This window comes from Geotrypetes seraphini, chromosome 2, assembly GCF_902459505.1.
Source record: "Geotrypetes seraphini chromosome 2, aGeoSer1.1, whole genome shotgun sequence".
Classification (NCBI taxonomy): domain Eukaryota; kingdom Metazoa; phylum Chordata; class Amphibia; order Gymnophiona; family Dermophiidae; genus Geotrypetes; species Geotrypetes seraphini.
Window position 1 is genome coordinate 15,291,680 of NC_047085.1, and position 23,242 is coordinate 15,314,921.

Below are 23,242 nucleotides of genomic sequence, written 5' to 3' on the forward strand. Positions count from 1 at the left end.
CGCTCCGTTGTCTCGCGCGATTTTGTCTATGAACCGTTTTCCTCTGCTGCCCCCGGGTGTTTACCGTCTTGCCGGCTCCCTCCTCTGTCTTGCTGCAGCGTTTGCGCGGCCCCAGAAACATTTTTTTTTCGGCCGATGCGGCCCAGGGAAGCCAAAAGGTTGGACACCCCTGTCTTAAACAAAAAAACCCTTCCCCCTCATACAGAGAGTGTAGCATCATCCACATCCACACCATTCATCCATGACATTTAGGGCTCCTTTTACTAGGGCTATAACGCACAGAAGGGTGCGCGCCTCATTGCCGCATGCGCTAGACCTTAACGCCAGCATTGAGCCGGCGTTAGTTCTAGAAGCGTAGCGCGCAGTAGTTTCCTGCGTGCACTAAAAACGCTAGCGCACCTTAGTATGTCTTCAAGGATTCAAGACATCCTTGAAGACAAACTAACACCGCAGGACTCGTCCCGGTTCTCGGAAGCAACTCGCTCTTCTCTTCAATTCCTCTGGAAATGGCCAGATAACTTCTTTCGTAATCCGTCTTGAACCGCAAGGTATTGGCGGATTAGAAATCACTAATGTAATGTAAAAGGAGCCCTTAGTCCTTGCTATATTCCACATATTTTTTAACGGATAGCCAAACTGTGTCAAATTTTGCTTTTTCACCTCTTTTTTTTCCATAATAGTTCATTCATACTTCCCAATTAGACAAACTGAGTTCCGCCAGAATTGAAATGACAATGAAGTTGAGTCCTTCCACGTTTTTATGTAATCTCTTATGTTAAAATGTCAATAAAAAAGATTTAAAAATGAAATATGAAAAGCCATCTGGACGCCTGGTAACCCTACACAGAGGCATTTTTCAGGGGTGGGGAGTCACATAATAAATTGCAACAGTTGTAAAATCAGGGTTCGGATATCCTCTATAATAAAACCCTAAGTGCGCATGTGCACTTACAACTCCGTGTTCCCTGACAGTGTGATGTGTGCCTCTGTGTCGAATTTGATTTCAGGTGTGCGGTGCGGCTTGCGGCGTGTGAAGCGGTTTGAGTGGCGGTGGCGGTTTGACTCCTGCGCTGCCGCTGCCCGGACGCCTCTTCTCACCCCCGGACCAGCAAACACAGCAGCCGCGGGGCATTTGCTAGGCCGGCCCACTTCGATAATGCCAGGCGGTCAGGCCTAGCAAAAGTCCCAAGGCTGCCCGGGCTAGCGGATGCTGGACAGAGGCAGCAGGGAAAGGAGAAAGCCTACTGCTGGACAGTGGGGAGGTAAAATGAAGGGAGAGGGCCTACTGCTGGAGAGGGGGAGCAGGCAAGGGATGGTGGTGGACAGCCGAAGAAAGAGAGAGAGACAGAAAGAAAGAAAGAAAGAAAGACAGACAGATAGCGGCCAAGGAGAGAGAGAGAGACAGAAAGAAAGACAGATAGACAGCGGCCAAGGAGAGAGAGAGAAAGAAAGACACACACACAAATCTATTCTAGCACTCATTAATGTAACGGGCTTAAAGACTAGTAGATGTATATAAGTGCCACTTTATGAGCATCTAGAAATGAGTAGAGACTGTAAAACAAGCACTATAGCTTTTTAATTCTGTAGAGAAGGAAGTTTTGTGTGTACCAGTAAATGTAGAACTTCTTGTGAAAATTGACCTCAATGTTGCTTAAACGCCAAAGTAAAATACTTTCAGTATTTGCTACACCTCACGATTCGTCAGAGGTTTATCCCCCAGGCACAGAGTAAGAGGAAGCCTGGGGGGGGGGAATCAGTCCCTCTGCTTCTTCCCACAGACGAGTCCAGCTCACAGCAGGAAGCCCACGAACCCCACTGAGACGGCTAGGGCCAGGTAGCTGATCCTCAAGCTCACGGCTGCGCTTGTTTTGTCTTCGCTTGGCCCCTTTTCGCTGTAATTGCACAGGTCAGTCTGACAGCAGTAAACAGAACTTCTTGATTCACCATATTCGCTATTAAACGGGAAGCACTCATCCGTGCATTCCTTAATGATAGCAACAAGGCTGGAGAATGCTAAAACAGAAAACAGAAGACAATAAATACAAACATGACGGCAGAAAAAGGCCAAATGGCCCATCTAATCTTCCCATCCACAGTAACCATTATCTCTTCCTCTCCCTATTGGCTAAGGCTCTTAACATTTGCATCTCCTCTTCCTATTGGCTAAGACTCTTTACACCTGCATTGTGATGTCATAGAACTTTATGGTTATAGAAACATGATGGCAGATAAAGGCCAAATGGCCCATTCAGTCTTTCCATCTGCAACATCCACTATCTCCTCCTCTCCCTATTGGCTAAGGCTCTTAACATTTGCATCTCCTCTTCCTATTGGTTAAGACTCTTTACACCTTTATTGTGATGTCATAGAACTTTATGGTTATAGAAACATGATGGCAGGCAGATATGGTTAGAAACATAGAAACAGGATGGCAGATAAAGGCCAAATGGCCCATCCAGTCTGCCCATCCACAGTATCTCTTTCTCTCTCTGAGAGATCTCACGTGCCTATCCCTGGTCCTCTTGAATTCAGACACAGTCTCTTACTTGAAGAGAGTTCCCAACTTAAGGGTTCTGAGCAGTGGTGGAGCGAGGGTGAGAGGCAACTAGGGCAGTGATGTCCCTCCCCCGCCCTCTTCTCTGCTTCCCCCCCACCTCCACATACTTCTTCCATGACCCTCCAGCCGCACGTGCGCTGTTTCCTTTCCCCGTACCTCTGTAACATTCCTGGTGCAAGCAGCAACCCCCAAGCTGCTGTCGAACCAATTTCGGCTCTTCCTCTGACATCACTTCCTAGGCGCAGATCAAGGAAGTGACGTCAGAGGAAGAGTTCTGCTCATGCCAGGATCATTACAGAGGTACGTGGGAAGGGAAGCGGCGTGTAGATGTGGCATTTGGGGGGCGGGGAAGGAGTGGTGGGGGGGAAGAGGAGGATGGGTGCCTGTGCCCTTACCAAGACGGCGCCCAGGGTGGACCACTCCAGCCCCAGCCCCAGCCCCAATCTCACCAGCTTTTCAAAAACCGGATAAAGTTCCGGGTTTTGAAAAGCCGTCCAGGGAAATCCGGACATCTGGTAACCCTATATTTACACCTAATGAATGTGCATTTCTGTCAACTTACCTATAAGGAATTGCAACATTAATAACCGATGATATTTGTTTTCTACATTACCCCGATAAGCCTCATATTGTGCAATTCTTGGCCATCTGCCTTAAAAACTCTGAGTTTTTAAGAAGTTTGTGATAGAAGAGTAACACGAGGCTTATACTAAAAAACGGTGAGTATAGGAAGTTCTGGTGAGATGTTTATGTGGCACCCTTTATTTGAAGTTCACAGCAGTGCCCTATAAGGTGCCCCACTGCTCTGTTGCCATGTCTGGGTGGCCAGTCCATTCCAAGAAAGGTCCCTCCCATATCCAAATGGTCTTGATCTAGGCGTTTGGGACTTGGACAAAATTTTGGTGGAAAATATGGTATAAAAATAGACATCCTGGTGGTCTGGGCATCCCAATAGCCAGTGGTACCTCAGAATACGAACACCCCAGAACTTGAACGATTTGGAATCCGAATGTTTTTTTTCTTAATTTTTCCCCGTAATCCGAACGCTGCTTTGGAATCCAAACTGCAAGCGGTGTTCAGCCCAAAGCTTCCCCTCTGACGCAGCTTCCTATTTCTGCCTGGGAGAGAAGCTTTGGGCTGAGCACCACTTGCAGCTGCCGTTGTCGATCTTGCTTTCTCTGCCGCTGGGGGTCCCGATCTTGCTGTATTTGCCGCTGGGGGTCCTGATCTTGCTGTCTCTGCCGCTGGGGGTCCCGATCTTGCTGTCTTTGCCGCTGGGGGTCCCGATCTTGCTGTCTCTGCTGCTAGGGGTCCCGATCTTGCTGTCTTTGCCACTGGGGGTCCCGATCTTGCTGTCTTTGCTGCTGGGGGTCCCGATCTTGCTGTCTTTGCCGCTGGGGGTCCCGATCTTGCTGTCTCTGCTGCTAGGGGTCCCGATCTTGCTGTCTTTGCCACTGGGGGTCCCGATCTTGCTGTCTTTGCTGCTGGGGGTCCCGATCTTGCTGTCTTTGCCGCTGGGGGTCCCGATCTTGCTGTCTCTGCTGCTAGGGGTCCCGATCTTGCTGTCTTTGCCACTGGGGGTCCCGATCTTGCTGTCTTTGCTGCTGGGGGTCCCGATCTTGCTGTCTCTGCCACTGGGGGTCCCGATCTTGCTGTCTTTGCCGCTGGGGGTCCCAATCTTGCTATCTCTGCCACTGGGGGGTTCCAATCTTGCTGTCTTTGCTGCTGGGGGTTCCAATCTTGCTGTCTCTGCCACTGGGGGTCCCGATCTTGCTGTCTTTGCCGCTGGGGGTCCTGATCTTGCTGTCTCTGCCACTGGGGGTCCCGATCTTGCTGTCTTTGCCGCTGGGGGTCCCAATCTTGCTATCTCTGCCACTGGGGGGTTCCAATCTTGCTGTCTTTGCTGCTGGGGGTCCCGATCTTGCTGTCTTTGCCACTGGGGGGTTCCAATCTTGCTGTCTTTGCCGCTGGGGGTCCCGATCTTGCTGTCTCTGCCACTGGGGGTCCCAATCTTGCTGTCTTTGCCGCTGGGGGTCCTGATCTTGCTGTCTCTGCCACTGGGGGTCCCGATCTTGCTGTCTTTGGCGCAGGGGGTCCCAATCTTGCTATCTCTGCCACTGGGGGGGTTCCAATCTTGCTGTCTTTGCTGCTGGGGGTCCCGGTCTTGCTGTGTTTGCCACTGGGGGGTTCCAATCTTGCTGTCTTTGCCGCTGGGGGTCCCGATCTTGCTGTCTTTGCCGCTGGGGGTCCTGATCTTGCTGTCTCTGCCACTGGGGGTCCCGATCTTGCTGTCTTTGCCGCTGGGGGTCCCAATCTTGCTATCTCTGCCACTGGGGGGTTCCAATCTTGCTGTCTCTGCCACTGGGGGTCCCGATCTTGCTGTCTTTGCCGCTGGGGGTCCCAATCTTGCTATCTCTGCCACTGGGGGGTTCCAATCTTGCTGTCTTTGCTGCTGGGGGTCCCGATCTTGCTGTCTCTGCCACTGGGGGTCCCAATCTTGCTATCTTTGCCGCTGGGGGTCCCAATCTTGCTATCTCTGCCACTGCTGGGTTCCAATCTTGCTGTCTTTGCTGCTGGGGGTCCCGATCTTGCTGTCTTTGCCACTGGGGGGTTCAAATCTTGCTGTCTTTGCCGCTGGGGGTCCCGATCTTGTTGTCTCTGCCGGTGGGGGTCCCGATCTTGCTGTCTTTGCTGCTGGGGGTCCCAATCTTGCTATCTCTGCCGCTGGGGGTCCCGATCTTGCTGTCTCTGCCACCGAGGGTCTCGATCTTGCTGTCTTTGTGGGACCAGTTTCTATTATTTTCAATGGGAAAAATTGTCTTGGAACTCGAACGTTTTGGAACTCAAACGTGGTTCTGGAACGGATTAAGTTCTGATTCCAAGGTACCACTGTATATATATTCTAGACATATTTTTCAAAAATGGGCATTTTACCACTGCTGACCTTGGGCACCTAGCGCCATACGTCCAAATCAGGCTTAGATGCATGTTTTGGTAATGCCCCTCTAAATTTCATATGAATCGGCCGAGTTCTGTGGAAGATACAACAAAAAAAACATTTTGGTGTGTGTTTTTTGGGGGGTTCAGTGAATGTATATGTGTAATTTAATCTAGTATTCCGTAATGGAATCCAAACACGCAGCTGCCATTTTATCTCGGCACACAAACCAAGGTGCCCTGTTATTCAGTCACCCCAAAGTGTTGGGGTGGTGAGTGGGCAGCCGAGTGACAAGTTATCCAAACAGTGGTGAAAATCAGTTCGCTCTGGAGAACTTTACGCCAGCAAATATAGCAGACTGAATACTGCCCTAATCGAATAGATCCGTCAGTCAGCACACTCCATACGCCAGCGTTACTGGCCTCCTTAAAGAATGTATTGATGAGTGCTCCCCATATTATAGCCGATTTGGTGAAGCAGGAGGTTCTGTTTCCCGCTGCCAGACTGATTTATGTATCTCCAGCGTCACACAAGCGGAGGAACGACTGCAACCTGAATAGTGGTGTTGAATATGTGTGATTTTTATAAACACCAACCATGGCTCTTCACCCAAGCCTTTAATATATAGGGTGATTGAATATATACTCATTCAGCACCAGGACTAGTATAAGGAAAGACTAAAAAATTTAGGACTCTTCAGCTTGGAAGAGAGATGGCTGAGGGGAGAGATGATCGAAGTCTACAAAATCCTGAGTAGTGAAGACGCAGGGGCATTGCGAAGATCTGCAACGTGACATAATCAGGCTCGAGGAATGGGCATCGACATGGCAGATGAGGTTCAACATGGATAAGTGTAAAGTGATGCATGTTGGTAACAAAAATCTCATGCACGAATACAGGATGTCCGGGGCGGTACTTGGAGAGACTTCCCAGGAAAGGGACTTGGGAGTTCTGATCGACAATTCGATGAAGCCATCCACGCAATGTGCGGCGGCGGCAAAAAGGGCAAACAGAATGCTGGGAATGATAAAGAAGAGGATCACGAACAGATCAGAGAAGGTTATCATGCCGCTGTACCGGGCCATGGTGCGTCCTCACCTGGAGTACTGCATCCAACACTGGTCGCCATACATGAAGAAGGACATGGTACTACTCGAAAGGGTCCAGAAAGAGCGACTAAGATGGTTAAGGGGCTAGAGGAGGTCCCGTACAGCGAAAGAAACTTGGCCTCTTCTTCCTCGAACAGAGGAGATTGAGAGGGGACATGATTGCAACATTCAAGGTACTGAAGGGGATAGACTTAGTAGATAAGGACAGGTTGTTCACCCTCTCCAAGGTAGAGAGAACGAGAGGGCACTCTCTAAAGTTGAAAGATTCTGTATGAACGTAAGGAAGTTCTTCTTCACCCAGAGAGTGATAGAGAACTGGAACGCTCTTCCGGAGTCTGTCATAGGGGAAAACACCCTCCAGGAATTCAAGACAAAGTTAGACAAGTTCCTGATGAACCGGAACGTGCTCAGGTAGGGCTAGTCTCAGGGCACTGATCTTTGATCAGAGGGCCACCATCTGAGCGGACTGCTGGGCACAATGGACCACTGGTCTGACCCAGCGGCGGCAATTCTTATGTTCTTATGAGTAGAACGGGTACAATTGGATCGATTTTTCACTCTGTCAAAAATTACAAAGACTAGGGGACACTCGATGAAATTCCAGGGAAATACTTTTAAAATCAATAGGAGGAAATATTTTTTCTCTCAGAGAATAGGATGTGGTAAAAGCAGATTTTTAAGAAAGGTTTGGACAAGTTCCTGGAGGAAAAATCCATAATCTATTATTGAGAAAGACATGGGGGAAGCCACTGGTAGCCCTGGATCGGTAGCATGGAATGTTGCTACTCCTTGGGTTTTGGCCAGGTACTAGGTACCTGGATTGGCCACCGTGAGAATGGGATACTGGACTTGATGGACCATTGGTCTGACCCAGTAAGGCTAGTCTTATGTTCTTATGACTAGCTTGCCACACACACACCAACTAAATCAGTTCTTTATACCTTGTTTAACTGTATAAAAATCACTCTGTCCCACCCATCTAATATCTGCACTTGGCCCCTCGGCTAGCGTTAGCGTTATATCTATGTTATTTGAATGCTCTGGTTTGTGCTTATTAGATGCGTCATAATTATTATGTCTCCCTTTCAGAATGTATTGTATCTCTCTTATTTGAATTTCAGTGCTGTTAATACCTATATTATTGAACTTGTTTCACCGTAGTCCTATTAAGATTCAATTTACAGATTTTACCTCTACCTCGTTCACTGTAGTTGTGTCTATATTTGATCTTTTTATTACTGTTATGCTGTTAACAAAAAGTGTAAGTTTTATGTTGAATTATACCCCCTGAACACCGCCTTGGGTGAATCTCTTCATAAAGGCAGTTAATAAATTCCAATAAATAAATATCAACAGGTTAATTTCTCGCTTAGCCAACACCTAGGCCCCCTTTTACTAAACCGCGCTAGCGTTTTTTAGCGCCGGGAGCCCCGCTGAATGCTGCGCGCTGCTCCCGACGCTCATAGGAACTCTATGAGCATCGGGAGCAGCGTGGGCCATTCAGCGCGGCTCCCGGCGCTATAAACACCGCAGGTTGTTGAGCAAGATGAGCTCTATAGGTTTGGGTGATACCTTGACTACATGGGTGGGGGACTGGCTAGGAGGTAGACTTCAGAGGGTGGTGGTGAATGGCTCCCCCTCCGAAATGACAGAGGTGATCAGTGGAGTACCGCAGGGCTCGGTCTTGGGCCCAATCTTATTCAACATCTTCATAAGGGACTTGGCTGAGGGGCTTCAGGGTAAATTAACGTTATTCGCCGATGACGCCAAATTATGCAATATAGTAGACAAGAACACAACAGGACCTGACATCAAATCCAAGACCGATAGTATGGCACACGACCTCCTCCTACTGGAGAATTGGTCCAGGACCTGGCAACTAAATTTCAATGCCAAAAAATGCAAGGTCATGCACCTTGGCAACAAAAATCCATGTAAGACTTACACTCTTAATGGTGAGATCCTAGAGAGAACTGTAGCGGAACGAGACTTAGGGGTAATCATCAGTGAGGACATGAAGACTGCTACTCAAGTGGAGAAAACTTCATCTAAGACCAGACAAATCATAGATTGCATACGCAGGAGTTTCGTTAGCCGTAAGCCCGAAATCATAATGCCATTATATAGGTCCATGGTGAGACCCCATCTGGAATACTGTGTACAATTCTGGAGACCACATTACCGCAAAGATGTGCTGAGACTTGAATCGGTCCAGCGAATGGCCACACGGATGGTCACAGGGCTCAGGGAGCTCCCGTATGAGGAACGGCTGAATAAATTGCAGCTCTACTCCCTAGAGGAACGCAGGGAGAGGGGGGACATGATCGAAACATTCAAATACCTCACGCGCCATATCGAGGTGGGGGAGGATATCTTCTTCTTCAAGGAACCCACGTCAACACGAGGGCATCCGTGGAAAATCAGGGGAGGGACATTGCATGGCGACACCAGAAAGTACTTCTTCACCGAGAGGGTGGTGGATCGATGGAATGGTCTTCCGGTAATTGAGGCCAGCAGTGTGCCTGATTTTAAAGCTAAATGGGATCGAAAGGTGGGATCTCTTCACAAAGGGAGGTAGGGGAGGGTCATTGGTGTGGGCAGACTTGATGGGCCTTGGCCCTTATCTGCCGTCACTTTCTATGTATAAACCGCTAACTGCGGTTTAGTAAAAAGGGGCCTCAGATGCCATCTCCTTCATGCGTGTCGTTAAACAGGGTGCTGTGCCTACGTCATGATTAGGCGCCGGTGGTGAAACTTACCGTGAACTCCGGTCTTGCAGTATTTTTGCTCCGGTGAACATTTTTTCATTTCCACGCAGTCGCTGTTCTTTTCTGCTACAGCACACGAATAGCATTTCAGAGAACGAGCTGCAAGAAAACGTGATTTTAATAATGTAGGTCACTAGTTCTTTGAACTTGCCAAACTTTGATTTTTTTTTTTTTTTTTTTCCAGCAGAAACATTATTAGATGTAGAACCGAGCACACCACAGTTCTTAGATTGTAAGCTCTATCAAGCAGGGACTGTCTCTTCATGGCTAACGTAATGTACAGCGCTGCGTGTGTCTGGCAGTGCTGTAGAAATAAGGAATAGAAATAGTAGTTCTAGGTTAGCATCTCCAAATGTGTCTGTTTTGTACATTACAGTAACAAAATAAAATTCCCACTAGGTCTCGGTTAACCGTCACTCTCAACCAACTGGCAAAAAAAATTGCCGGTGAAAAAAAAATGCATCAGCATCATGGGCCCTGAGCTGCAAACTCCTCTCCCTCCCTCAAGCCGCTAACCCCACCTCCCTCCCATCCCAAAGCACCAGCACAGCAACGTCCTGAGCCAGAAATTCCCCTTCCCTGTTTTGAGGCTGCCTCCTGCTGACTGGCTGCGCTTCAAGTAAGGAAGAAGGGTGAGGTTTCGCGGCTCAGGACCGCCGCCTATTTCTGCCACTTCGGGGCTTGAGGAAGGGAGGAGGGCTTTGCGGCTCCGCAGAGGCGTACCTAGGGTATGTGACACCCGAGGCCCATTGTTTTTTGACACCCCCTGCCATCATTTTTGACACTACCCCCAATGTAAAAAAATATTTTTAGTAATGTTCCCCCCAGGTGCCAGCCATGAGGGGGTGTTCCCAGCCTTGGAGTCATGGTCCGGGAACTTCCCTTCTCACGACCCAGTGCCAAGGCTCTGGATAGTCTCCGTGGCCCAGCATGTTCCCAGCCTTCTCTCCCTTTACCTTCAGTGAAGATGAAAAAACTGCCGACCTCGGCAGTGATTCAGCTACATTGCCCGTGGCTCCCCTTCCTGCTTTCCACGTCTGTTCCTGCTTTCCACGTCTGCCAATGACGCAACTTCCTGTTTCTGCCCGGGTGGATTGCAGAGGCAGACATGGAAAGCAGGAAGGGGAGCCGCGGACGACGTTACTGAATCACTGCCGAGGTCGGCAGTTTTTTCAGCTTCAAAAGGGAGAGAAGGCTGGGAACATGCTGGGCCACAGGGACTATCCAGAGCCTTGGCACCGGGCCGTGAGAAGGGAAGTTCCTGGATCATGAGTCCTAGGCTGGGAACACCCCCTCATGGCTGGCACCTGAGGGTGGACTGCCTCCCCACTTCCCCGCCTCCTCTTGGTACGCCAGTGCGGCTCAGGACCATTGCCATGCTGGTGCTTTGGGGTGGGAGGGAGATGGGAGGGGGGAATTGGGACTCTGTCACCAATGTTTCTAACACACTCTCAATTAATCAGAAAAACAGTTAACCAGTATCCACCAATCCCCGTGGGAGCCGGATAGCTGAGACTCTGCTGTAGATAAGTGGTATACAGTGTTCTGCCGGTCATTTTGCGGTCGGTAGTTCGCGGTCCAGGTCATTCGCGGTATTTTCCAACTGTGAACCACCGACAAGGAGAGGACAGCTGGAGCGCCGGCTAGAGAAGGAAATCACTCGCTGTATGCTCCGATCGCCTCTTCCTGCACTAAGTCGGGCCTTTGACACGCAGCTCCTCATTGGTAAGGCCCAGCGCTCCGGCTGCTCTCTTCTGCCTCTCCCGCTGCCCTCTCCAGTCTCCCCCAGGAAAAACCGTATTCGCGTTTTTTCAAGATTCGCGGGGGTTCCTAGAACAGAACCTGATGCCACAACGTCAGAGGGAAGGCTTCCGGATGAGGCGCGGGACGTGCAAGGAGCCGCCGCTGTACGCTGCGGCAGTGAGGAAGAGGGAGCCGGCCAGAAGATAACACCGGGGGCAGCAATGAAAACACCGCATCGATTGCACCGCGGGCCGCATAAAATAGCCAGGCGGGAGCCGGCTAGAAGGTAAGACACCCGCCAGAGAGAGGCACAGCATGGAGGGAGGGAGACAACAAAGGTATGGGGAATGATTTTATTTTCAATTTAGTGACTGAATTGTGTCAATTTTGAGCATTTTCCTCTGCTGTCTATATTTTGCACTGTTCGGGAAGAAATGCATTTGTTTCTATTTCTCTGGGGTTGTACTGCATGCAGAGTCTTGAATCTTAGGGCTCCTTTTATCAAGGTGTGCTACGGGGGTTTGCACGTTGGACATTTCATCACGTGCTAATCCCCGCGGCAAGCCAAAAAACTAACGCCTCGTCAATGGAGGCGTTAGCGACTAGCACGGCAGGCGGTTTAACGCACGGTATTACGCAGGTTAAACCTCTACCGCAGCTTGATAAAAGGAGCCCTTAGGGTTTCGTTTGTGTATATTAGTACTTTTAGCTTTTGGTCCCGTATTTGTATAGGGGTTATCTGTGTTCTGGATGTGTGACCAAGGCCAGGTGTTCTGGTAGGAATGGTACCCTCTCTAAAACATCGGAGGTGACCAGTGGAGTGCCGCAGGGCTCGGTCCTGGGTCCACTCCTTTTCAACATATTCATAGGGGATCTGACTCAAGGGCTTCAAGGTAAAATAACACTATTCGCCGATAACGCCAAACTATGTAATATAGTAAGTGAATGCAGTTTACAGAATTATATGGCGCAGGACCTGCTCACATTGGAAAGTTGGTCCTCAACCTGGCAGCTAGGCTTCAATGCTAAGAAATGTAAGGTCATGCACCTCGGAAGCGGAAATCCATGCAGGACGTACTTCTTGAACGGAGAAACTTTAACTAGGACTTCAGCAGAACGAGATTTAGGAGTAATCATCAGTGCAGACATGAAAACTGCCAATCAAGTGGAGAAGGCTTCATCTAAGGCAAGGCAGATATTGGGTTGTATCAATAGAAGTTTCGTCAGCCGAAAGCCTGAAGTCATAATGCCGTTGTACAGGGCCATGGTGAGACCTCATCTGGAGTACTGTGTGCAATTCTGGAGGCCACATTACAGTAAAGATGTGCGCAGAATTGAATCGGTTCAACGGACGGCCACCAGGATGATCTCGGGGCTCAAGGGTCTCTCGTACGAAGAGAGACTGAACAAATTGCAGCTCTACACTCTTGAGGAACGTAGGAAGAGGGGAGACATGATCGAAACATTTAAGTATCTCACGGCGGGACGTGTCGAAGTGGAAGATGATAATTTCTTTCTCAAGGGACCCTCGGCCACAAGAGGGCACCCGCTCAAACTCAGGGGCGGAAAATTTCATGGCGACACCAGAAAGTATTTCTTCACAGAGAGAGTGGTTGATCATTGGAACAAGCTTCCAGTGCAGGTGATCGAGGCAGACAGCGTGCCAGACTTTAAGAATAAATGGGATACCCATGTGGGATCCCTACGAGGGTCAAGATAAGGAAATTGGGTCATTAGGGCGTAGACAGGGGGTGGGTAAGCAGAGTGGGCAGACTTGATGGGCTGTAGCCCTTTTCTGCCGTCATCTTCTATGTTTCTATGTTTCTATGAATGTTGAGATGCATACAGTGTGCTTTGTGTAGTTTAATTTTGTGGTTAACCCTTATGTGTTGTTAATAAGATAATATTGTGTGTATATATAAAAAACTAGTGTTTAAGCCCGTTACATTAACGGGTGCTAGAATATATGCCTGTCTGTCTTTCTTTCTTTATGTCTCTCTCCCTGCTCCTGTCTCTTTCTTCCTTTCTTTCTGTCTCTCTCCCTCCTGCTATTTTTCTCTCTCTCTCCCTGGCACCCTTTGTCTGTCTGTCTGTCTTTCTTTCTGTCTGTCTCTCTGGTTCCCTGTCTGTCTTTATTTCTGTCTGTCTCTCTCCCTGGCCTCCTTTGCCTCTCTGTATTTCTTTCTGTCTCTCTCCCTCCCCACACACTTTCCTTTGCAGAAGCAGCAGTGGTATTTCCCTTCCCCTCCAGGTCCCTGTGAAGTAGTAGAAGCATTTTCCCCACCCCCCATTCCCTTCTCTCCCCCCCCCCTTTCCTTTGCAGAAGCAGCAGTGATATTTCCCTTCCCCTCCAGGTCCCTGCTGAAGCAATTCCCTTCTCTTACCTGCTCCGTTTCGGCCCCTCCCTGCGATCTGGCCTGCTCCGTTCGTCCCCTCCCCCTTCCCTTCCCGCGGGCTGGCCTGTTGAGGCCGAAGATTTTTGTTTTAAGTTTTACAAGTGTCGGCGGCGGCTCCTCTCAGCTGCTGATCCTCCTGTAAAGAGCAGCCTGCGATGGTGGCCGGCTTTAGCGAACCTCGCAGGCCGCTCACCAGCCTCGGTAGCACGTTCCCTCTGCGCTTAGTCTTTTATTATATAGGATGATACTACATTAGTACTATTATGGGGGAGGGGTCTGGCCCGCGATTTAGCCTGTGTTTTGGATTTTGGCCCCTTAATGTGATTGAGTTTGACACCCCTACTTTAGGATAAGGCAAAAAAGGTTTCCTAAGAAGTGAAACATTTTGAGCAAAATTGTTTGGGAACCAAAGAAACGTATATGAAAACATAAGTTGTTTAATTAGCAGTTTATTGTTCCTGAATAATAACGTATCAAAAGTTCAGTTCAAGACTGAGAAATTATAAAAGTCAGTATTTAACTGCAGAGCTGTTTGAAAAGAACCTTCAAGGTTTCTGAGAATATTAACAGCTTCACTGTGGATGGAAGGAGAAAATATTCTCTCAGGGGTTATAGAAATGTTGCCTTGAGATTTTAACAGTAAAAGAAAAGGTGTGTTTTATTCACATTTCTGTATGAAAGTGTTTGCAAGTGTGAGTGCCTGGATGTGGGTTCCAGAGAAACTGAAGTCCGGAGCACTGCAGAATTTCTAACCTCTCCAGTAGTGAGAATAGGGAAGATATGTTCTAGTGTAGTCAAGATTTTTAGAAATAGGAAACCATTATTTTTATTTGCTAAGCAAGAATTGCACAGTTTAGGCTTCCTGACTGCCAGGTTCCTTATTCAGCACACTCACTGAGTAAAGGCTAGATTCACTAAGCAAACCCATCGTGTATCGGTCAGTTTGCCACCCGATTTTACTCCGGCCCGATTCACTTACCTGTCTGCCGATCCAATTCCGATCTGCACTTGCAAATGAGGGGAATGGCATGCAAAGTAGGCAGGGACGCGGTTCACAAAACAAATTTTGCGAAGCGACTGGGCTGGCCGATCAACCCATGAAGCGACAGCTGGGGACCAGTCGCAAACGTCCTTTCTAACTCTCCAGCTCCATTGCCGCCCTGCTCTCTGCTGCCCCGATAATTATCTCTCTGCCCCAAATCTCTCCTGCCTGCTCTGCCACGAAACTCTCCTGCCTGCTGCCCTGAATCACCACCCTGTTCTGCCCCAAATCTCTCCTGCCTGCCGCCCTGAATTGCCACCCTGCTCTGCCCCAAATCTCTTCTGCCTTCCGCCCCGAATCGCCACCCTGCTCTGCCCCAAATCTCTCCTGCCTGCCGCCCCGAATCGCCACCCTGCTCTGCCCCAAATCTCTCCTGCCTGCTGCCCCGAATCGCCACCCTGCTCTGCCCCAAATCTCTCCTGCCTGCCGCCCCAAATCGCCACCCTTCTCTGCCCCAAATCTCTCCTGCCTGCCGCCCCGAATCGCCACCCTGCTCTGCCCCAAATCTCTCCTGCCTGCCGCCCCAAATCACCACCCTGCTCTGCCCCAAATCTCTCCTGCCTGCTGCCCCGAATCACCACCCTGCTCTGCCCCAAATCTCTCCTGCCTGCTGCCCCGAATCGCCACCCTGCTCTGCCCCAAATCTCTCCTGCCTGCCGCCCCGAATCGTCATTCTGTTCTGCCCCGAATCTCTCCTGCCTGCTCTGCACTGAAACTCCTGCCTGCTGCCCCGAATTGTCACCCTGTTCTGCCCCGAATATCTCCTGCCTGCTCTGCCCCGAAACTCTCCTGCCTGCTGCCCCAAATCTCTCCTGCCTGCCGCCCCGAATCATCACCCTGTTTTGCCTCGAATCTCTCCTGCCCTTCCCCACAATGTGAGCCCATGGTTTTAACCAGGGTTAAAACCATGGGCTCGCAGTGGAACTCGGGCATCGGTTCACCGATTTATCCTGGTTTGTGCTGGAGCAAGTTCCCTGGGATTTTAGGGGGGGCAGACAGTCTCATCTGAACCTTCGGGAGCAATATTGGATTTTACAATTACAGTCTGTTTCTCCCAACGGTCTTAACGAATGTGTGGAATGGAACACCATCATTTAATTGTTTTATTGTTGTGCTGGTTGGGTTCTGCTGTCTTCTACAGTTTGTGTTTGGTGTTTTGATTTTAGGCACGGGTTTCATGTTTGTCTGGGTCCTAGTGTGAAAGTTGTTTGAGCTCTGTGTGATTGGTTGTTGTATGCATGACGTTGCTTCCTTGGCCGCTTTTGAACGCGAGTGCGGGACCGCCCGGGCACCCCGCCCTCCCGCCGACCTCAGCGTTTTGTTTCCGTCGGGGATTAGGTTCCTGAAGAAGGGCTCCTCCTCGAAACCAGCGCGGTTGAACCTGCTCTCCTGGCGCAATTTTCCTGTGTTACAGTTTTGTCATTTTGCAGATAAGTATTTGATTTTTGTTTTATATGGTGCAGTTTGATTTTTTGGTCGTATTTTGGGGGGGGAGGTTTGGCTGGCAGGGTTCGTTCAGGGGTCGCTCAGGTCACATTGGTTTACTCACCTGTTGATTTATTGGTTTAATTGGTGGATATTTTCACTTTGATTTTCAGCACACTCAGGGTGCTCTATGATGGTGTGTGGGTGGGGGTTTATTACCTCTACCTAGAAGTGAAGTTTCAAGTTTTATTCATTATTTGATTAATCGCCTATCATAACTACTAAGCGATTTACATTTACAGAAAATACATAATAAAAATTAACAATAATATAATAAAAATCTAAAAATCATTTTAAAACAAACTAGACAAATTTGGACAGGAAACATTAGGAAAGAGGGGGAAGAAATACAATTTATAATAGGAAAGGAGGGATCAATAAGGGTAAAAACACAGAATGGATGGGAAAACAAAATATATATAGCTGACTGAAGTGAAAGGGAGTTGTAAAGAGTAATTGGCATTTCAATTAAGAATTGAAAGCGTCTTTAAAAAGAAAACTCTTAAGTTGGCTTTTGAATTTGTCGAGGTTTTTCTCCTCCCTTAAATAAAGTGGGAGAGAATTCCATGTTTGCGGTGCTGTGACAGAGAAAATATACTGTCTTCTGGTATTTATGATTTTGAGAGAGGGAACAACTAATAAAAGTTGCTGATTGGATCGTAAGGTTTTTTGAGAAGTGTATGGAATTAGAACTTTATAAATGAATGATGGAGTTTTGGATAATAACGATTTAAAGGTGAGTAAAGATAGCTTGTATAATATTCGATGTCCCACTGGGAGCCAATGTGCTTTTTGTAATAAAGGGGTTACATGGTCAAACTTTTTGGCCCCCGTAATTAATTTAATAGATGTATTTTGTATGATCTGTAATTTTCTGATTTCTTTTTGGGCCATTCCTTTGAATAAAGCATTACAATAGTCGATTTTTGCAATGATTAATGAATGAATTAGTATATTTAAAGATTTGGCACAGAGAAATTTTGAAATATAACGGATTTGACGTAGTCTGTAAAAAGAAGCTTTGACCACATAACTAAAGTGTTGGAGCAGGACTCAGTGGTTCACACTGAGAGCACCCTTCATCTTGATATTATTCACACTAGATTGTATGTGGTTTGTGTGGTTTGCACAGCCTGTGCTCCTGAGCGTCCCCTTAATGAACCTTGTAGTGACTAGGTCTGCCTTCTTTTGTTATATTCGGGACAGTAAGGGAATTTCTAAGTACCTATCTTACTTATAATTTTAATGCACCAATATATTCATTGTAACCCGTTCTGGGCTCTTTTGGGAGGACGGGCTAAAAAACTCGAATAAATAAATATTAAATACTCATCTATCCTTGCATTGGATAACGACCAGGGGATATTACTGCTGCAGGGGAGTTGCGGGTTTTGAGACAGGAAGCTCTGTGACATGTGATTGAAAGTATACAAAGGGTAAAAAAGCACCTCGGGCATGTTTTTTGCTTTAAGAGAGTTGACGCGAGAGCAAAGGTGATGGAGGACTAAGGTAAATCCTGTATCATTGAGTGTACAAGTTAGAAAAACCTGTTTAAATGAGCACTTTTAATGGGTGTTCCTTGACAAAGCTACGGCAAAACGTTATAGTAACAATTTTAAAAAAAGCGAATCATTCTCCAAAAAAAATGCTCCTGCAAATGAGGTTGAGGGGATAGTAGCGAAGATTCATAAAATTTGCATGTGCCCATTGCTGGTGATAGCGATGGGCACATGTGCAGAATAAACGCAAAAAAAAAAACAAAAACAAAACAAAATCCCAAGAACAAATCGAGCTGCCAAAGTCAAGTAGCCCTCTACCCCAGTGTTTTTCAACCTTTTTACACCTATGGACCGGCAGAAATAAAAGAATTATTCTGTGGACCTGCATCGTTCCGTGGAACAGTGGTTGAAGAACACTGGGCTAAGGTGTGGGCCAGACCCCGCCCATCTCTACCCAATCTCCACCCCAGACCCCGCCCCCATAATAGTACTAATTGTACCTTGCACGTACCGTGCCTCATCTGGAAGCCTTCCCTCTGACGTTGCAACGTCAGAGAGAAGGCTTCCGGTTCAGGCACACAATGCCTGTAGGAGCCACTCTCCGTGGCTTTGTGCACTGAATCAGATAGGAAGAGGGAGCTGGCTCGAAGATAACGCCGCATCGGTTACACCATGGACCGGCGGTTGAAGAACACTATTTTGGGCCTAATGCACTTGCTGGCCCTGTGGACCGGCAGGAAATTTCTGTGGACTGGCACTGGTCCATGGATCGGTGGTTGGAGAACACTGCTCTACCCGACAGTGGGAGAGATGCCCACTTTCTCCTGCCGCCAAGCAACACCCCCCCCAATACCTCCTCAGCAGCAAGAGTGATGCCCTCTCTCTCCCACTGAGAAGCAACATACACCCTCCGGCACCCCCCCGGCACCAACCCCCCCCCCCCCCGGTGCCTCTCCCCCTTACCTTACTTAGATTGCTGATGGTCCTTCCTCTCCTCAGTGCCTGAGACTCTGATTAGCCCAGGTTGTTTAAAGCCCCTCCCATAGGAGCGGCCTTAGACATCTGGGCCAATTAGAGCCTCAGGTCCCTCCCTGATGCATCCCAGGATGCACTGAGGAAGGGAAGGCCCACCATTTTGATGGATGCCTTCATAAAGACAATTAATAAATCTACATCACTACTGTAACCACAATTCTAATAAAATAATGAAGCCATTAAAGATAATTCTTTAAAGGAAAAAAAGGCTCTATCAGACTCAAGGGATGTGATATTCCAATGTGTCTCACTTACCGGGGTGCAGACACAGAGCTGCGGCCAGCAGAGAGAGAAGGAACGTCTTCATCTTCAGTTGATGCCTTCAGACCACAGGAGGCAGGATCCGCTAGGAGAGTCTTTTATACCCTGTTGGTAAATGCTCTTGGGTTCACTGTGCAAAAACACAGAGCTGCAGCCAGCAGAGAAAACAGAAAGTCCACTAGGGAAGTCTTGCTAAATGCTCTTGGGCTCATTTTGCAAAAACAGATCAACTCACAAGGAAGCGGTGGTGGCTGGAACAACAGTTCACGTAGGTTCATGTACTGGCTCAATCTTAAGGCTCCAAAGTAACTCCAAAATGACATGAATTATGGGATTTTTTAAATCCAGTTTTTATGGTGTTTTTAATTTGTTGTTTCTGTGTGATTTTTTAATAGCTCTTGTTACATAGATTTTGTATTTTTTCTGTGTTTTTGTCTTGTTTTGTTTTTTTGATTAAGTGTGTAATTTTGGAACCCGCTTAGCATTGTTGGATTTGCGGGATATAAATATTTTAAATAAATAAATGAGTTGATTTGCAATGGGCAACTATCTTCCATCTTGAGTGAAGTGGTCTGGTGACCGCGTTAGTCCATTCTATAAGGTAATATGTAGAAATAAAACAAAGATAAAAATGATACCTTTTATATTGGTCTAACTCAGTGTTCTTCAACTACCAGTCCATGGACTAGTGCCGGTCCACAGAAATTTCCTGCCGGTCCACAGGGCCAGCACATACATCAGGCCCAAAACAGTGTTCAGTCCACGGTGCGATCGATGCGGCGTTATCTTTGAGCCAGCTCCCTCTTCCTAACTGATTCAGTGCACAAAGCCACGGGCAACGGCTCCTAAGGGCATCCTGCGCCTGAACCGGAAGCCTTCTCTCTGACGTTGCAACGTCAGAGGGAAGACTTCCAGATGAGGCACGGGACGTGCAAGGTGCAATTAGTACTATTATGGGGCGGGGTCTGGGGTGGAGATTGGGTAGAGATGGGCGGGGTCTGGCCCACGACTTGGCCCAGTGTTCTTCAACCGCCGGTCCACAGTGCGATCGATGCGGCGTTATCTTTGAGCCAGCTCCCTCTTCCTAACTGATTCAGTGCACAAAGCCACAGACAGTGGCTCCTACGGGCATCCTGCGCCTGAACCGGAAGCCTTCTCTCTGACGTTGCAGCGTCAGAGGGAAGGCTTCCAGATGAGGAACAGGACGTGCAAGGTGAAATTAGCACTATTATGGGGGCGGGGTCTGGGGTGGAGATTGGGTAGAGATGGGCGGGGTCTGGCCCACGACTTGGCCCAGTGTTCTTCAACCGCCGGTCCACAGTGCGATCGATGCGGCGTTATCTTTGAGCCAGCTCCCTCTTCCTAACTGATTCAGTGCACAAAGCCATGGGCAACGGCTCCTAAGGGCATCCTGCGCCTGAACCGGAAGCCTTCTCTCTGACGTTGCAGCGTCAGAGGGAAGGCTTCCAGATGAGGAACAGGATGTGCAAGGTGAAATTAGCACTATTATGGGGGCGGGGTCTGGGGTGGAGATTGGGTAGAGATGGGCGGGGTCTGGCCCACGACTTGGCCCAGTGTTCTTCAACCGCCGGTCCACGGACCGATGCCGGTCCACAGAATAATTCTTTTATTTTTGCCGGTCCCATAGGTGTAAAAAAGGTTGAAAAACACTGGTCTAACTGACTTGCCCCCCCCCTTTTTTTTACAAAACCGCATAAGAGGTTTTTAGGGCCGGCTGGCACATTGAATACTTTGCGCTACTCCAACACTGATAGGAACTCTATGACTGTCAGAGCAGCACAAAGCATCCAGCAGACTGACCAGAAACTAAAAACCTCTTGCATGGTTTTGTAAAAAAGTGTGTGTGTGGTAGGTGGGGGGGGGGGAGAGGTGTTTAATGTAGTTAGTCCAATAAAAAGGTGCTGTTTTTTTTTCTTTTATGTTTTCATTTCTACATATTATCTAATAGGCAACTAACTGACGTCCTTTTTGTCATCTCTTCTCTCAAATTTTCTTGTCTTTCATTCTTTAAATCGGGACGATGATTGTCTTTTTGGTGTACAGTGTTCCCCCGGTCATTCGCGGTCGGCGGTTCGTGGTCCCAGTCGTTTGCGGTATTTTCTGACCGCGATCACTGACCAGAAGAGGACAGCTGGAGAGGCAGGAGAGAGCAGCTTGAGCTCTAGCGAGTGAAGGAAATCACTCGCTGTATGCGCCAATTGCCTCTTCCTGCACTAAAGTCAGGCCTTACCAATCAGGAGCTGCTTTGACACGCAGAGGCGGTTGGAACATACAGCGAGTGATTTCCTTCACTCGCTGGTACTCCAGCTGCTCTCTCCTGCCTCTCCCGCTGCCCCTCTCCAGTCTCCCCCCATGAAAAAACCGTATTCGTGGTATTTTCAAGATTCTCGGGGGTTCCTAGAACGGAACCCCGCAAATTTCAGGGGAGTACTCTATAATATGATTTCTAATTCTTTTCTGGCGTAGAAAATGTGTTTTCTTATTTTATTCTGCTTACTGCAACTTAGTAAAAGCCGGTGTCAAAGAATTAGGCATATCAGACATAAATTCTAGGTCTTGAGCAATTAGACATTTTCCAGTAATCGGGAAAAAATCACACTGAGGCCTCTAGAAAGCAAAGGTTACAATTTAATAGAGCTGACAGGAGGAAAAGTGTAGAATTCAGCCATGTTTTAGCTCAGTGAGAAATTTGGCTTGATGTTATATGAAATTTATCTCTTTAGTTACAAAATTTCTAACCCGCTTAATCCTAAACAGTTTACAAAACACAAATATAATCCTAGTTTGACGTACAAAAATAGAAATCTCCACTCCATCTCAACCAGTGACATCATCCCATCAGCTAAAAGCCACCACCAACAAAGTTGATGTGGAATAGATTAGGATTCACTTGAGATTTGCTTGTGAGCTAGAATGAGACAGTTAGGGCAGGATTCACTAAACCTCCAAACCGTGTGCGATCCGTTTCCGTTTGCATGCCAGCCGACTAAGGGCTAGATTCACATACCAAACCTATTGTGTACTGATCGGTTTGTGACCTCTTTGCGACCCTGGCCCGATTCACTTACCTCCCTTCCAACCATCCTTCAGATCCGCGCATGCAAATGAGGGCAACGGCATGCAAAGTAGGCAGGGATGTGATTCACTAAGCAAAACCCTGCAACACCGAATGGGCTGAGCCGATCAAAAAAAAGCAACTGCTGAAGCCCTTTCCAGCTGCCCTGCCTTCTGCCGCCCTGCTCTCTGCCCTGTCAGCCCCTATCCTGCAGCCCTGAATGTGCCTGTCTGCCTGCTCCAAATGCGCTGCCTACCTGCATCCCTTCCCCGCACTGCAAGTCCATGGTTTTAACCCGGGAAGGCAGATGGGGCGTTCCTACCGATCGCCCCATCTGCATATTGGGGCTTCGTGAATTCATCAGACCTTCCAGGATCGGGTAGGTTCGTGAATCTAGCCGTAATTCAGTAAAGGCCTGCATGCAAATGGGGGATGATCATTAACACGTCCCCTACACACCCCCTACCCACGGCCAGAGTGATCCTAGCTCATGTGCACACCCTGACAGTAGTGGCAGGAGAAGCAGCTACCTGTCCACTGCTGTCAGGCCTCAGCCCAGCCCTTATCTCTCTTGCCTCCCGGACTCTCCTGCTCTCTGCTGCCGTTCCCTGCAGTGCAAACCCGTGGTTTTAAAAAGGGCCTGCACTGCAGGGAACGGCAGCAGAGAGCAGGAGAGTCCAAGAGCAGACAAGAGAGATCTGCCCGACACCCCTTCCCCCAGGCCCCGATCTCTCCTGCCTGCCCTGCTGAGATCTCTCCCTCCCTGCCCGCGACCGGCTTGGCACAGCCCTTATCGCCCTCAATGGCACAGCCCTCCAAGGACGGCCCCTCGCCCCCCCAACCGGCACAGCCCACCCCCGGCACCAAAAAGTTGGGAACAGGAGGGGCTCTCAGTCCCTCCTGCTCCTAGGGCTCCCATCCTCTGGCCCACCCCATGGTTGACCCAGGCAGTCGGGCCCGGCCCACACACCCTTGGTACCTTTTAAATAGTTGGGAGCAGGGGGGTGCCCGGACCCTCCTGCTCCTACTCCGATCTTCAGGAGCAGGAATAAATGTCTTCCTGCTCCCCAGGCCGCCACTGCCCAATAGCGGCCTTAGGCCCCGCCCTGGCACATCATCTGATGCACGGGAGAGGCCTAAGGCCTTGATTGGCACAGGCGCCTCCCTTTGAGGGACTTGGGGTACCTCAGCCAATCAGGGACTTCCTTAGGAAGGAGTCTAGGGAAGTCCCCTGATTGGCCATGTGCAGTATGGGGGAGGAATTTGAAGGAGAGGGGCAGAGAAGAGGAGGGGTACTGGTGCCCCGAGGAAAGACCCTCCCTGCCCCGCT

The 23,242-nt window shown here is 48.7% G+C and overlaps 1 protein-coding gene across 1 annotated transcript; it reads right to left on the reverse strand.

Moving 5' to 3' along the window:
- Window positions 1-72: 72 nt before the first annotated feature.
- On the reverse strand, window positions 73-18,955 carry LOC117355672 (prostate stem cell antigen-like). Its single transcript, XM_033934575.1, has 3 exons — window positions 18,831-18,955; window positions 9,367-9,474; window positions 73-2,016 (listed from the first exon to the last, which is right to left on the reverse strand). The coding sequence occupies exons 1-3, from the start codon at window positions 18,880-18,882 to the stop codon at window positions 1,793-1,795; spliced, it is 384 nt and encodes a 127-aa protein (XP_033790466.1). The 5' UTR covers window positions 18,883-18,955; the 3' UTR covers window positions 73-1,792.
- Window positions 18,956-23,242: the final 4,287 nt, after the last annotated feature.